This window comes from Austrofundulus limnaeus, unplaced genomic scaffold (assembly GCF_001266775.1).
Source record: "Austrofundulus limnaeus strain Quisiro unplaced genomic scaffold, Austrofundulus_limnaeus-1.0 Scaffold478, whole genome shotgun sequence".
In the NCBI taxonomy this organism is placed as follows: domain Eukaryota; kingdom Metazoa; phylum Chordata; class Actinopteri; order Cyprinodontiformes; family Rivulidae; genus Austrofundulus; species Austrofundulus limnaeus.
This window is the reverse complement of record NW_013952880.1, coordinates 320,435-334,925: the sequence shown is the minus strand read 5'-3', so window position 1 is coordinate 334,925 and position 14,491 is coordinate 320,435. Positions and strand designations below refer to the sequence as shown.

General features: G+C 40.7%; 1 protein-coding gene across 3 annotated transcripts in view; it reads left to right on the top strand.

Moving 5' to 3' along the window:
• The first annotated feature begins 799 nt into the window (after window positions 1–799).
• Window positions 800–14,491, top strand: part of fbln2 (fibulin 2) — a 47,385-nt gene continuing 33,693 nt past the window's right edge. For all 3 annotated transcript variants that reach the window (XM_014025480.1, XM_014025481.1, XM_014025479.1), the window contains exons 1-2: window positions 800–941; window positions 2,466–3,808. In XM_014025480.1, the coding sequence (XP_013880934.1) occupies window positions 2,539–3,808 (1,270 nt within the window). In that variant the 5' untranslated portion in view covers window positions 800–941; window positions 2,466–2,538. The remainder of the gene's footprint in view (window positions 942–2,465; window positions 3,809–14,491) is intronic.

Below are 14,491 nucleotides of genomic sequence, written 5' to 3'. Positions count from 1 at the left end.
GATTTTTGAAATCCTGACTAGTTTTATTTATTTGTATGTGCCCCCCTAAAAACCATCTTGGCCACCCCGTGCAAAAATGTCTAGCTCCACCCCTGTCAGTTTGTCCCAAATTGGAGTTAAACAGGGATTAGGCTACAATATGAAGGACCAGATAATTAGGCTACAATATGAAGGACCAGATAAAATCACATCTCAGACGTCATCTAGCCTAGCCTGGTTAAAACCATAGATATATCTGTAGTTAAAACCAGACCCTTGTCCTTCGCTTGAGCGGAACTTCTTGGGCAGGCAGGGGCCAGGCTACACTGTAAAAAATGAAATGTTGGATTTACTTAACCATGTTATGTGACCTGGTTCCACTTAACTGAGTTGAGTAAATTCAAAGCAATATACCAGTTTTTTAACCAAAGAACATGAGGATGTTGCTTTGGATTTACTCAACTCAGTTAAGTGGAACCAGGTCACATAACATGGTTGAGTAAATCCAACATTTCATTTTTAGAGTGTACATCTGGCCCACTGGCATTGAATTTGAGACTTTCTTTGATGCAAACATTGATGCAATATTAAGTTAATTTATGCTGCCATGGTTAGGTAATCTCTTAATGACAAAGTGATGCAATTATAGTTTTTCTGGGGGGGGGGGGGGTGTCATTCTGACGACAGTTTTTCCAATGACGCAACTCACGTCGTCAATTGTCGTGTTTTGAATAAATTGCAAAGCACGAAAAGGCAAACAGAAAAAAGAGAAAGATTCCAAAAAAGTTAGAGGTTTTTTTTTTTCATAATGTTGCCCCGCCCTTAGGAGGAGGAGGAGGAGGAGAGGAGCCCATCGGAGCCTCCAAAGTCCCGGAGACTCAGAGGAGGACAGAAACTTTTACGCGCAGGTTCTCTTCAGTCCCAGAGGCACTCACCATCAGTTCAGCGCTGCGGGAAACGAGGTAAGCAACGTGACTTTTTTATTTTTTATTTTATTTGGGGGGGCTCCATCCGCGTGCGCGCGGCAGTTTGTTTCCCCAGTGGACGTCACGTGAGCCTCAGGTCATTATTCACTTTTGGAAGCCTGCATGCTGTGTTCTGGTGCGCGTCTGATCCTAGGATCAGAGCATGTGGAGTTGGTGTTTTCCTGTGTGTGGTGACAACCTGAGAAATAAAATGTGCAATTTCAATCAGAGCAGCCTCAAAACCCTGGAGTTGTAATCACATAGTATTTAAAAGTTTTACCTGCAAAAACAGCCTCTTGTTGAGCACTCTCAGGTTCTATTTGCAGAACTTTTATGACCCGCCTATCACTCACGATTCCTTTCACATAGTTAATTCCCCTCCTCACCTAATATGAATATTGTGAACACATCGTGCACCCCTGAAGCTGAGGTCAGCTGTTAAAGCAGCACTGCCTGCCAAGTTTTGGACTTGCAAGATCTGCTAAAATGATCTCGAGCTCTCTGCACACAAAGGCATCATTGAGTCTGAATGCTGCTGCAGTGCACTTTGTGTGGCTCTGCAGCCAAATTTAGAAGAACAAAACACCAGATGTTCTGTTCATTGGACCTGTAATACACGTGGGCCTACTGTACATTTTAATTTATGATTTTGCTTACATGTGAGAAACTTCCTTCCGTTTTTTTAAAGGATGGACTGGGATTACATGTTGCAGCTCAGTCTTGTAACTTCACGTTGTATTAAATGAGCCGTTTCTGCAGAGGAAAAAGGAAACTTCCTTTGCATGAAATGTTTCTTTTTAATGAGACTCTAATCCAAGGATGCAGACTAGTCTGGTACAGATGTGATAATATAGTGAGCTTTTTTTGGGTGGGGGGTGTCTTGAAATTTTCTTTAGAGAAGTTTGTCACTCAGAACTTAGTTTGAAGTTTATTAAAGGACGTTAACTCAACTTTGTGGAAGGAAATGATGCCACAGTTCTTGCGAAGTAAAGAGAAAAGAGGAAAAGTCAAATAGAAACCACCTGGTTTTTGGACAAGCTCTTGAAGTCACATCACTTACAGGATCGAGCTCTGTGCTGCCATTCTGTGCAGATTGGAACACGAAAAGGAAAAAATAAAGCTCTGGGGATTTTAACTTCATTCAAAAACCAATCAAAATCCTAAAAGAGCTCAAAAAATGTTGATCTCCACCAGCCCCTTAAAAATCTCTGTTACAGTTTTTGTACAATGATCTCCAGTTCTATGAAAGGAGCTTGGTTAATTGGATGGATTTAGAAATGTTGAGTCCTCCACAAACGACACCCGTTAGCCAAATTTCCACGTGCAATTAAAAACAAACCTCAGCCTCCCTCTCCTGCCGTGTCAAAGCAGCGGGCATGGAAAAATGTACGCCTGCAAGGTCATCAAATCAAAGCTGACAAGTTATTAAAATAAAAACGAACATATTATTTTATCATATCTGAAAACCAGCCATAGCAGACTGATTTTTATCAACCAAATAATCATTCTTTGTTTTTACAGGCGAAAGAGACGCTGCTCTCCTTCACAACTGGAATCAAGTTTAAAAACTTTTAAAGCCAAAAAATACAAAAAAATGAAGCCACTAATATTTTTCTGCCTGTTGGTTTCATGTGTGGACATCTGTGGAAGTCAGACAGACTGCACAGGTGTAGCCTGTCCCGATCTACAGAACTGTATTGACAGCACTTTGGAGAAAGGTGCCTGTTGTCCCAAATGTACACAAAGGGGCTGCGCCTGCGAGGGCTACCAGTTTTACGATTGCGTCCATGCAGGCTTCCAGAAAGGGAAAGTCCCGGAGGGGGAGTCGTACTTTGTGGATTTCGGAAGCACGGAATGCTCCTGTCCTCAGGGAGGAGGGAAGATAAGTTGCCGCTTTATTCCCTGCCCAGAAATCCCCGCCAACTGCATCGACGTTTCCCAACCTGCAGATGGATGTCCGCAGTGTGCGCGCCTCGGCTGCAGCCACGGCAGCAGGAAGTACGAGGCGGGACATTCCTTTCAGGTGGGCCAGTGCCAGGTTTGTCACTGTCCCAACGAAGGGGGCAAGTTAATGTGCTCCCCCGTCCCTGACTGTGACCTTGGCGGCGTTGGTAAGCCCACTGAGAACAACAGTGGTCTGAGGGACGTGAGCAGCGGTCCCGACACACAACAGGGAACTCTTGCCGAGCAGTTCTCCAAGCTCACGCTGGCAAACACTCTTCCTCTGTATAAGCAGGACCCACCCAGTTTTGGCTCGGAGGATTATGACTACTCGCTGGCAGAGCCGACATCTTCCACCGCTCAAACTCTGGCTCGATCAGCGGAGTCTACTGCGGCACCTCCAGCTCACCCTGAGACGAGCTCTGCCGCCTTTATCTCTCATGACCACTGGATAAATGAGCTGAGGGAACAAAGCCCATCTACAGCGAGGCACGCCGAGGATAAAGTCATACAAAACACATATTCGGCCACTACAGGGGCTCATAACGATGCATCAATGTTAACACCGACTGCAGCCACACAGAGAGTGGACACAGGGACCCACAGGCCGCAACAGGAAACTGGAAAAAAGGCAGCGAGACATAACAGTCACAGAAACACAAAGGTTGGTCACGTTGACCCGCAGAGGCAAAGTCAGGGTAAACGTGCAAGGAATCACAGCCGTTCCCATTCCATCAGCCACCAAGAAAAAGTGCAAGTGGAACCAAGCATTGGCAACAATGAGCAGAGCTCAGACCCCCCAGTCCATTTCAGTCCCACCAGCACAGCTCCAATCAAGACGGAGGAGGACAGCGAGGGGCCTCGGAGACGACCGCAAACCCTCCTCGACTCCCAGCCTCAGGAAGTGAAGGAAGACTCTGAAGGTAACGTTTCCTAATCAATCGCATCTGTTGGTATGTAAATGTGGAAGCAAGTGTCTGAAAGCAATTTGATGTAAATGAAATCTGAAACACAAGTGGTTTCAATTCACACAACACGATCCAACAAAGTACCACTCATTACAATGCACTGATGAAATGACCTATACTGTAGAACTACGCTCACATCCTGCCTTTTGAAGAACAAATTATTAGCACTTAATTCCAGCTGGCAGAGATCCAAAGTAGAAAAAAACAACAAACTATTGTTCATGGAAAAGCAGTTCACTGAGATAGTGATGTTTTTTTTTCTCAGAAAAGTCACTGACTATATTTAGAACAAATTAAGTTCACACATTGTTCTTTACTCCAGAGGTTTGTACAGTGTAAAAAAAAAATCACCATTTTCCAATTTTTATTCATAATCTGTATTTGATGCTGCAGAAGCAGCTGATAATTGTGATTCCTTGTGTTTTGCACCAGGGTCATTTAGTTAATACTGGCTGCCACTGAAGGTGAAAGGGCAATGTTTTTGCCCATGTGTGTGTGTTCGCTACCTGGTGGGGGCAAATTTAGACAATTTTCCCAGCACACACAGCCTGGTGAGTACTGTTCCTAATGGGGACAAAAGCCCGGTCCCCATCGGGGGAAATACCATTGGTGGGTTAGGAGTTAGGTTTAGGACTAAGGCACGAGTTGATTTTAACTTAAGTTTAGGGTCAGGTATGTACAGGGGTGGTTAGGTTTAGGGTCAGGCTTAGGCTATTGAAATGACTGGCAAATGAATGGAAGTCAATGCAAAATCCCCATGAGAATAGAAGAACAACCATGTGTGTGTTTGTGTTTGTTGCATTAGCAAAATATCCCATGAATTAAACTTTAATGAAACTCTCAGAACATTTGGAGAGAACCCAGTGCAGGATGGCTGCCACAGCTAAGTGCTCGTTGGAATCACAAGAATAGCTATAACTTTGTCAGTTATACAGTTACTGAGACAAAATATATTGTAGCTAAGACTGATCACCAACACGTCTTCTTCCTTAAACATCACACCAGCATTTTCAGCAGTCAGAGGAATGTGTTAAGTCATGACTGATACACAAACATACAAACAAAATGAAGGACCCTTCCATCCCCCTGGCCATCACTCATTAATAGTCCACCTGTAAACCCTGCCACTTTTTGCAAATGGACTCTCTGTTCATGTTTTCTTTGTAGTTGTGTAAGGAGCTTTTTAAAGAGGTTATTATGCAAAATCAACTTTCTTGAACTTTATGTCAAGTTATAATGTCATTCCCTCATCATAAACATACCCAAAGTGTTCCTTTGACTCATTCATGTACGTTTGAGAAATCCTTGAATCTCCTGTGGTAGCCATGTGGAGCTGCCTAAAAGCTTTCTGGTACAAAGCTCCGCCTATTTACACAAAGCTCCTCCCTGGAGCTTGGTCCTTAGCTGAGCTCCCACCCCACAGAACACCACTCCCACAAAGCATTGTTGTGAAGAGGTGTTGAAGTGGGAGTGTCTGAAATGGTAGGAGGTTCTTAAAGAGACAGAGGATAATTTTAAGATGTTTAGATAGACAATGATGCAAAGTCAAATTAATTTTTGATATATACAGTATTTTCAGAACAGAAATGAATTAAGTGCCTGTAAAAATACATAATACAATTGACATGCCTTAAAAATCAGGGACCAGTTGTTGCAAAACACGGTCAGTGTCCGAATGAGACCCTGACTGTGTTTTAGGTCACAATTTAGGTCAGAGTCAAACATTTGGGAACTGTTCCAACATGTTCAGGACTATTTTATCTCTTTTCCCCTGCAATTTAAAAGACCACACAGACATCATATGCGATGATTCCAGCCCTGCATTATGAAAGATCTGTTGGAGAATAAGCTGATATAATGACATAAATGGCTTTAAACATGGATGAGTGTTATTAGTGGAAAAAGGCTGAAAGAGAAATCACAGCTGTCTACTGGTTCTGTTTTTCAAAGTAATCAAGAAAAGATGCAAATAAATTTAGAGACTAAAATGATTTAAAAATGAACATGTCTAGGATATTATTTTCAATAAATGACAAAAAATCTACTTCTGGTTAATGGCACACTAGTTTTAGGTGTATTATCTCTTCTGAGCAGCTGGATCAGTCTGATGTGTTTCATAATTCCAGCTTGTTTTGGTTTTGATGCACAAAGATTAATGGAGGAAAAGTGCAGGTAGAAGAGTAAGATTCAATGACCCCACCGCCCAAAAAGCCAAATTATCCATCCATCCATCCATCCATCCATCCATCCATCCATCCATCCATCCATCCATCCATCCATCCATCCATCNTCCATCCATCCATCCATCCATCCATCCATCCATCCATCCATCCATCCATCCATCCATCCATCCATCCATCCATCCATCCATCCTGTACACTCTCACCAAAACCCAGGGATAATTTAGAGTTATCAACTAACTTCACATACGTAATTTTGGTCTGTGGGAGGAAACAAGAGTACTTGGAGAAAACATATGTGCATGCAGAAAAAAACATACAAATTCCACCAATAAAAGTCCCAGGCCATGAGGTGATTCTGTAAACTTCTAGCTGAGAGGCTAAAGTTCTTACCACTGCACCACCAGACAGAATTTTGAACGACAATGTTGATTTTCTGCGCAGTGTCTGCTTGTAGTTTATTTTACCTGGGCCAATCAGCAAACATAAGGCGGAGTTTTGAACAACAACAACAGTTGACATCTATACAATTAGAATCTTTTTGGCTGTAAACAACACCACAATGGATTTGAAATGAAACAAACAAGATGTGCTTTAGCTGCACAGACATTCAGCTTTAATTTGAAGGTATTTACATCCAAATTAGATGAACGGTGTATAAATAACAACAGTTTGTGTTTGCGCCTCCCACTTTTTAAGGGATCAAAAGTAATGGGACAAATTACCAATCAATAATCAAACTTTCACTTTTCAATATTTGGTTGCACATCCTTTGCAGACAATTACAGTCCGAAATGTGGAACATATAGACTTCAGCATAAGCTGGGTTTCATCCCTGATGATGCTCTGCCAGGCCTCTGCTTACACGGTCTCCATTTCCTGCTTGTTTTTGGACCATTTTCCCTTGAGTTTTGCCTTCAGCACGTGAAATGCTCAATCAGATTCAGGTCAGGTGATTGACTCGGCCATTGCAAAACAGTCCACCTCTTTGTCTTACAAAACTCTTGGTTTGCTTTGGCAATATCTTGAGGATCATCGTCTCTTTGCACTGTGAAGCACCATCCAATGAGTTCTGGAGCATTTGGCTAAATATGTGCAACCAGGACACTTCACATACAAAGGAAGTAGGGATTGCTTTAATTGCACGATTTCCTTAATTTTGGGAGATCAGAGATCGGTCAGTACTTGGATAAGATTAGTGGAAAAGATCAGCTTCTCATCTACCTACACAAAGGTCTGAAAATCAGCCACTGTCCCCTTTTGCTCTGCTGTGAGCACCACCTAATGTCCAGTTAAAGCAAGCTTGTATTGTTTCAAGAGTATTGCTCAATATTTTTTCAATAAAATAAAATTGGCAGTGGTGACATCGTCAGTTATTGAAAAAATTGGTATCGGCCAAAATTGGAATCAGCAGGTCAGACTTTTTAAATATTGTTGATCGGTGATTGGCTAGAAAACTGCAATCAGTGCACCCTACAACGAACCAATTCCATTGGCAGCCACACATGTCCACACCATGACACTACCAGCACCATGCTTCTCTGATAAGGTGGATCATCAGTAGTTCCTTCCTTCTCCATACATTTCTCTGCCCATCACTCTGGTACAAGCTGATCTTTGTGTCATCTGTCCATAGCATTTTGTTTCAGAACTGTAAAAGCTTTTTTTAGACGTTTGATGAACTCCAATCTAGCCTTCCTGTTTTCGAGGCTCACCATGGTTTACATCTTGGGTGTTCATGGTGGTGAAGTTTTCTCTTGACGGTTGACTTGTCTGTGAAACATGTATTGATATGTAAAACCATCTCATTTGAAAGTAACAGTAGGCACATAATAAACCTGCTTTACATCCTTTAAGGCTTTTGTTGAAACCTGTCATTATGTTTTGTTCTTTTCAACACTCTTCCCTCTGCAGGTATTTATGTAGAATATATCTGTGAGGAATATTACATTTAGCTACCTCCTCACCACACAAACAGGAAAAAAATCAAGCTTTAGAGTAAAGGATGTAAGCAAAATGGAAAGATAAATACATTCAGATGAATGAAACTCACATGAATCAGTTTCTTTTTTCACTTCAAAACCCATATGTTGGGATTAATTTACTGCAATATGGGGGGGGGGGGGGGGTTCATGGCACAACTCTAAAGCAATATTTTTCAGAGTGGTAACATGTTAAAGGGCAAACAGGAAAAGCCCGGCTGATAAAGGCCTGGACTAATGTCTCTTATCAATGCTGTTAGCGCAGGATGTCAAAGTTATTTGGACAGGAAAGAGGGGGGAAAGTATAAATAACAAGCACATGGTCTTTTTTATTCCAAACATACGTGGGTTTCTTTTGTTGTGGGTGAAAGGTTTTTGTAACTCTCGCTCATTTGCTCTTCCTTTTTAGCAGCCAGATGCGGTGTGTGTGTGTTCTGTAGGGGGATGGGATTGTTTTGGCTTCTTAAGCTGGCCTGGTCTAGGATTTCTTTGGGCTCTGTACCTGTTAGCAGCATAATACTCCTGTGATGAATGAGACCACTGTTATCGCTTGATTGCCAGGCTCCACTCTCTGTTCTCTCACGGGTCCGTGTGATTACCCATCTCCAGTGAGGCTGCTGCTGGCTTCCCAGTTTTCCCAGTAATCACCTCATCTACAGCGCACCTCCACCCATTTTCCTACTTCAGTAAACAGCAGTCATCATACTGAACTAAACAAAAAGCTCACGATAATGGCTCCGAAAAAATTCAAGGTCTAACATTACTTGAAGGAATGCATATCGCTCGCTGCCTAATCATGCCAGAGTTTTGACCCAACATCAGCTTATTTTGAGGAGTGGTAGAGTTGGAGCTATTTTGGTCAAACCTAGAGAATAACATTACTGTATCTGCAGTCTCATGGAATATTGCGATTTCTTACATGAACTCAAAGAATAAGCTGTGAATGATTGTCAGCTGTACCACACCAAGGTTTTTTAAGTATGTGTTGGGAACAATGCTCAGCTACTACTGTGCCAAATTTTAGCTCAATATCTGCAAAGTCACTGCTGTGTAGCCTTTTCTGTGTTAGTTAAATTTGATTAGCTGTGATCATCTTGAATTGGATTGACGCTGAAAGTTAATCAGTTATAGACTTACATCTGATATTACTTTCTGAGAAATTCATTGGAATTGGTTCAGTGGTTTGTGAGGTATTTTGCTAACAGACAAACATTGTACACACCAAGAGTTAATTCCACAGTTATAAGCAATAGTATTTCACAGTGGGTTGTGTTCAAAGTACGTGTTTGGGACAATGCTCAGCTATTACCACACCAAATGTTAGCTCAATATCTGTAAAAGTGATTGAATTTTAGAAATTCCTGCGTTTTTGAAGGCCAGCTGTTTGTGGCAGCCATCTTGATCCGTTGACTCTAAATGTTAATCAGATGTAGATCTGTTCATGATTTTCTGAAAGTTTGATCAAAACAACTCAAGTGGTTTATAAAATATTTTGCTAACAGAGTTGATTACAATAAATATGGGAAAAGATTTTAACACAGATCTCGTGCAATCATTTAGTGCTCTAATTATAACTTAGGAATCAGTTTCACTTACTAACATACCAAAGTTTTAGCTCAATATCTGCAAAATGAACTAAGTTAGAGCTTTTTCTTTTAGCCAAGATTTATTTTCTGGGGGCAACCATTCTTAAATTTGGTTATCTCCAAAAGGTAATCAGTTGTAAATGTATATTTATAGATTACCTTCTGAAAGTTTAATAAAAATCTATTCATGAGATATTTTGCTAACACAGACAGACATGGGCAACAACATTATTGCTCTGTCATGCTTTCGGCGGCCGGTGGTGATCATGTCGGTTGAGGTGAACTAAAGCGTAGAGGCACTTGTTTGTGTCAACAACATTTGTCACAACATGCTGTAGAGCGTGGTGGGTCGAGCTGACGGGTAATTTAGCTTCTCATGAAAGAAGACGGTGAATTCCAGAGCCATTCATGCATGAGTTCACTCCTACTGTACCGTAGCTTTTAAAGGTGAGCCTGAGGATGACGGCTCGCTCTCGTTAATCTGGGGGTGCCGTCCAGGTCATTTGCTGTCATTTTTATTTTTATTTTAGAAGTGTGTCCCACCCCAAACGTGTTCTTAATGAAAAACCAGCTAATGCAATCTAACCATGTTTAGAAATGAAAACACACACTACACATCTGCTCCAGATGCAGAAAACCACTCATAAAAATGAACCCGCAGTAAAAAAAAGGGTGGCCAATGTGCAGCTCCTCAGCGCTACTAGATATTTGCAGACATGCAACATGAGCAGTTCTTTCATGCAAATACAAAGAAAGTCAACCCTTTCATGTAAAGTTCTTTCCATTAATGCTTCACTAATGCCAAAATATCCACAGCAGGAAATGATCATTTGAACCCTTGAACCAGATAAACCAAATTAAACAGGAATGTGTTGGTTTTTTTAAAATCTTATCAGCTCCTAAATCAATGGTTGGTTTTCTTTTTGGCAAGAACTGAGCAAACTTCCCATGTTCTGGTTTGTAAATACTCACTGACATGTACGGTACAAGGCACGATAAGGCGGCTGTGGCTCAGTGGTTAGAGAAGTCCTCCAATGAGAGGGTCGGAAGTTTGATTCCATGAGTATGAAGTCACGTGTCAAAGTGTCCCTGAGCACTGAAGCCCTCATTGCCTCCGATGTGCTTCGTTGGTGTATGAATGTGATCTGAAGCACCGATTATACCCTTTAGAATGATGTATTCCGATTAGCTTAGATATGTAGTAGAGTGCTGAATGTGTGAATGGGTGTAAATGAGGACATAACATGTGTTATGAAGTGCTTTCAAGCAGCCTGGATGGCTCAAAAGACTTTATGCATGTGTAAGAAAAATATACGTTGTTCAAAATGGTATGTCTGAATAAACAGGAATCAGCTGGATTTCTTCTTATAACTTTATTTTCAGTCTTTTGACTCCAATCAGGTTCACAGTACAGCACTCAGCACACAGGCCTCAGTGTAAGACCTTGGACTGAACCAAAACAAAACACAGCTGCCCTGCTCTGAAGCAGAAACTGTGCAACCCACGGACAACTTCTTTCTCCTATAATAGTGAATTGAGCTTATAATGTACATCTCTTCCTGGTTACACCTCTGGAGCTCTTACCTTTTTCATCAGATGGCAGAGCGTAACTCATTTGTGTTTAGGCTAAAGAAAGAACACATGATAAGACACACACCAGCTCTTATTCTGTTATGGCCTTAAAGCTGCAATGATCAGAAAGTATAAAATATAATACTGTATCTAATATTCAAATAATCAGTTACAAAATTTCCTTCATATGTAGTGTACATTTACAAGACAGCCAATGTTTTAATGAACTCACCTACACATGCAGATGCTGCAAAATTAAACCTTAAAGACTGGGGGAGTCAAAAGACTCAGGACACTCTTATCTCTGAAAGAAAATGAGAACTGACATATCTGAATACCTCAACCAGTAACTGGTGACAGAGCCTATATTTGGGAAAATGCCCTATAACCAACAGCTTTCAAGATGGCAGCCATGTTCTGGACGTAACCTAAAAGAAAGCCCCCCCCTTCACCCATTACTTGCTGAGGTATTCAGATATTTAATTTTCCATTTCTTTCTGAAATAAAACGGTGTCGTAGGACTTTTGACTCTCCCTGTAGTTTTGTTTTAGATGTGTGAAACACCAATTGTATGTAAAGCTAATTTAGCACAATATAATAATAAATATGGATGCTATGTGTGCAAGCCTGTCACAATAACAAATTTTGGTGGACAACAATTGTCTCAGTTGGTAGAGCTGATGCCTCTCAGCAAGAAGGTTGCCTGATCAAATCCCGGCCCGGGGACCTTTCTAGGTAGAGTTTGCATGTTCTCTCTGTGCATGCGTGGGTTCTCTCCGGGTACTCCGGCTTCCTCCCACAGACCAAAAACATAACTGTTAGGTTAAATGATAACTCTAAATTGTTCCTAGGTGTGAGTGAGAGAGTGAATGCTTGTTTGTCTTGTTTGTCTCTATGTGTGGCCCTGTGACGGACTTGAGACCTGTCCATGGTGTACTCCGCCCCTCATACTGTGACTGCTGGATATGGGCACCAGTGACCCTGAAAGGAAGAAACGGGTATAATGGATGAATGGATGGATAACGATGTCCCCTGCTTATGAAAGTTTATAACATTTGAGTATGTTAAAAAAAAAGGTTACGAATTGACTGCTTATGAAATCAATACACAACAGCAGCTGCTGAAGATATAAAATTGCTTTCCACTTCCTCTATTCAAGCCAGTACAATTTATTCTGTATGTCTCTTCCTCTGGCTTCATAAAACAACTGCAGTTACCTTCATCCCGCTTACGAAATATATGAAAATTTAGAAATTTACATAAAGTTACAAACAGACCGGGAGTGGAATTTGTAAAAACACACAACTACTGAAGCTGTAACATCGCGACCCACCTTAAGCCAAGCTGGCACACTTTATTCTGTGGGTCTTCCTCTGGCTTCATAAAATAATTGCGGTCACCCATGCAAAGTTTAAAAAAATTACGAAGAGTAAAAACAAAACAAAAAAAATGAACAACTCTTGGCAAACCCAAGGTTCAGCATGACACCTTGAGTACATCCTGAGGTGTTGTCAGCTGAAAGAAGGTGTCAGAAAACCGAAGATGCTCCTCTCGATAAATGCCTGTTCATGGGGCTCTCATGCTAGAGGTTAGAGAGCATGATCCTGGCAAATACCTGACAAGAGTTCCCTCCTCTCTACGCTGAGGAGTAGAAAAAAGGGCGACATGAAGAAAACAAAACAGGTAAATGAAATTATCAAACTCATTTTAATTTATTGTGTGATTAATTGATATATTGCTCATAGCAACAGGCCTGTGTGTATGTGTGTGTTAGCAACACATCTTATGAACCACTGTAAAACATTATTAAAATTTGCATAAAGTACTTATTGGATCTACATCAGCGGCTGATTACCTTCTGAAGTAAATCCCATTCAAGATGGCCACTACAACTTTGTTTTGTAAATTAAAATTGTACAAATATGGAGTTAAATTTGTTGTGGTAGTAGCCGAGATTTACCACTCAACTCAGCTTTGCCATTTCTCAACATAATACAGCTTCAGTGTGGCAGGTAAAGTGCATTTCTTTGAATAACGTTAATTAATGGATCATGATTATTAAAACTGAGCGTTGGTTTCACTCATTTTGTTTTAAGACACGAACAGACTGGAAGTCCTTAGGGTTCCAACATCTGGCTGTAGGCCCGGTTAATACTGATTTAGTTTATAGAAAATGAGGGAAAATAAATTGTTCACATGATTACTGCCTCAAACTTCTGCTGAAGTTAGGGTTGAATGTTTCGGTAATGAGCTTGTGGTTCTCGCACCAAAGGGCCTTCTTGCTACGTCACGACCAGCTGTTCTTGGACAATCATTAAGTACAAATATTTCTCCAAGTACTCATGCTTAAGGTGGGGGGGAACATTGTGTCACCTCCTTTTAGAACTCTAATTACAAACACACACGAGGCAAAGGCAGGCTTTTACTCGTGAACTAAGTTTTGGTTCACTCGTCTTGTAATAGAACAGCCGAACCACCAAACAAAAGAGAAGAAATAGTCATTTGAGAGGGATCACATTTCTTTACGAATCCTCCAGACATGTTGAGAAGTGTCTTTAGCTTGTTATTTTAGTATATTGTCAGGGTGTGAAGTCACCAGTTTTGGATTTAGATTAAAAGCAAAGAATCTGGTGGTCATGTCAGAATAATGGACAAAGATAATAACAGGTCTGGAACAAAGGAATATCATCTGTCACCTTAAAGTCGGATCTTTTGAAGTGGGGGTAAGGCTGTAAATGATAAATATCTTACCTGCTGCAGACAGGTCTTTGAATGGCCTCAGGTTGGAGAAATGATTTAATTATGACAGATTGATGAGCTAACCTCATATAAGGGGATTGTTGAAGTTTTAAAACTCCAGACTCAACATGTCTTAGTGGTACATGTGAATCTTCTGTGGTATAAAATAATGTAAAATAGCCTTCTCATACATTCATCATCATCATTTTATTTATTTTTAAATGGCACTGCATATACAGGTCTTTCTCAAAAAATTAGCATATTGTGATAAAGTTCATTATTTTCTGTAATGTACTGATAAACATTAAACTTTCATATATTTTAGATTCATTGCACACCAACTGAAGTAGTTCAAGCCTTTTATTGTTGTGATATTGATGATTTTGGCAAAAAAGAAAAAGAAAAATCAAAAATCCCTATCTCAAAAAATTAGAATATTTCATCTGACCAATAAAAGAAAAGTGTTTTTAATACAAAAAAAAGTCAACCTTCAAATAATTATGTTCAGTTATGCACTCAATACTTGGTGGAGAATCCTTTTGCAGAAATGACTGCTTCAATGCGGCGTGGCATGGAGGC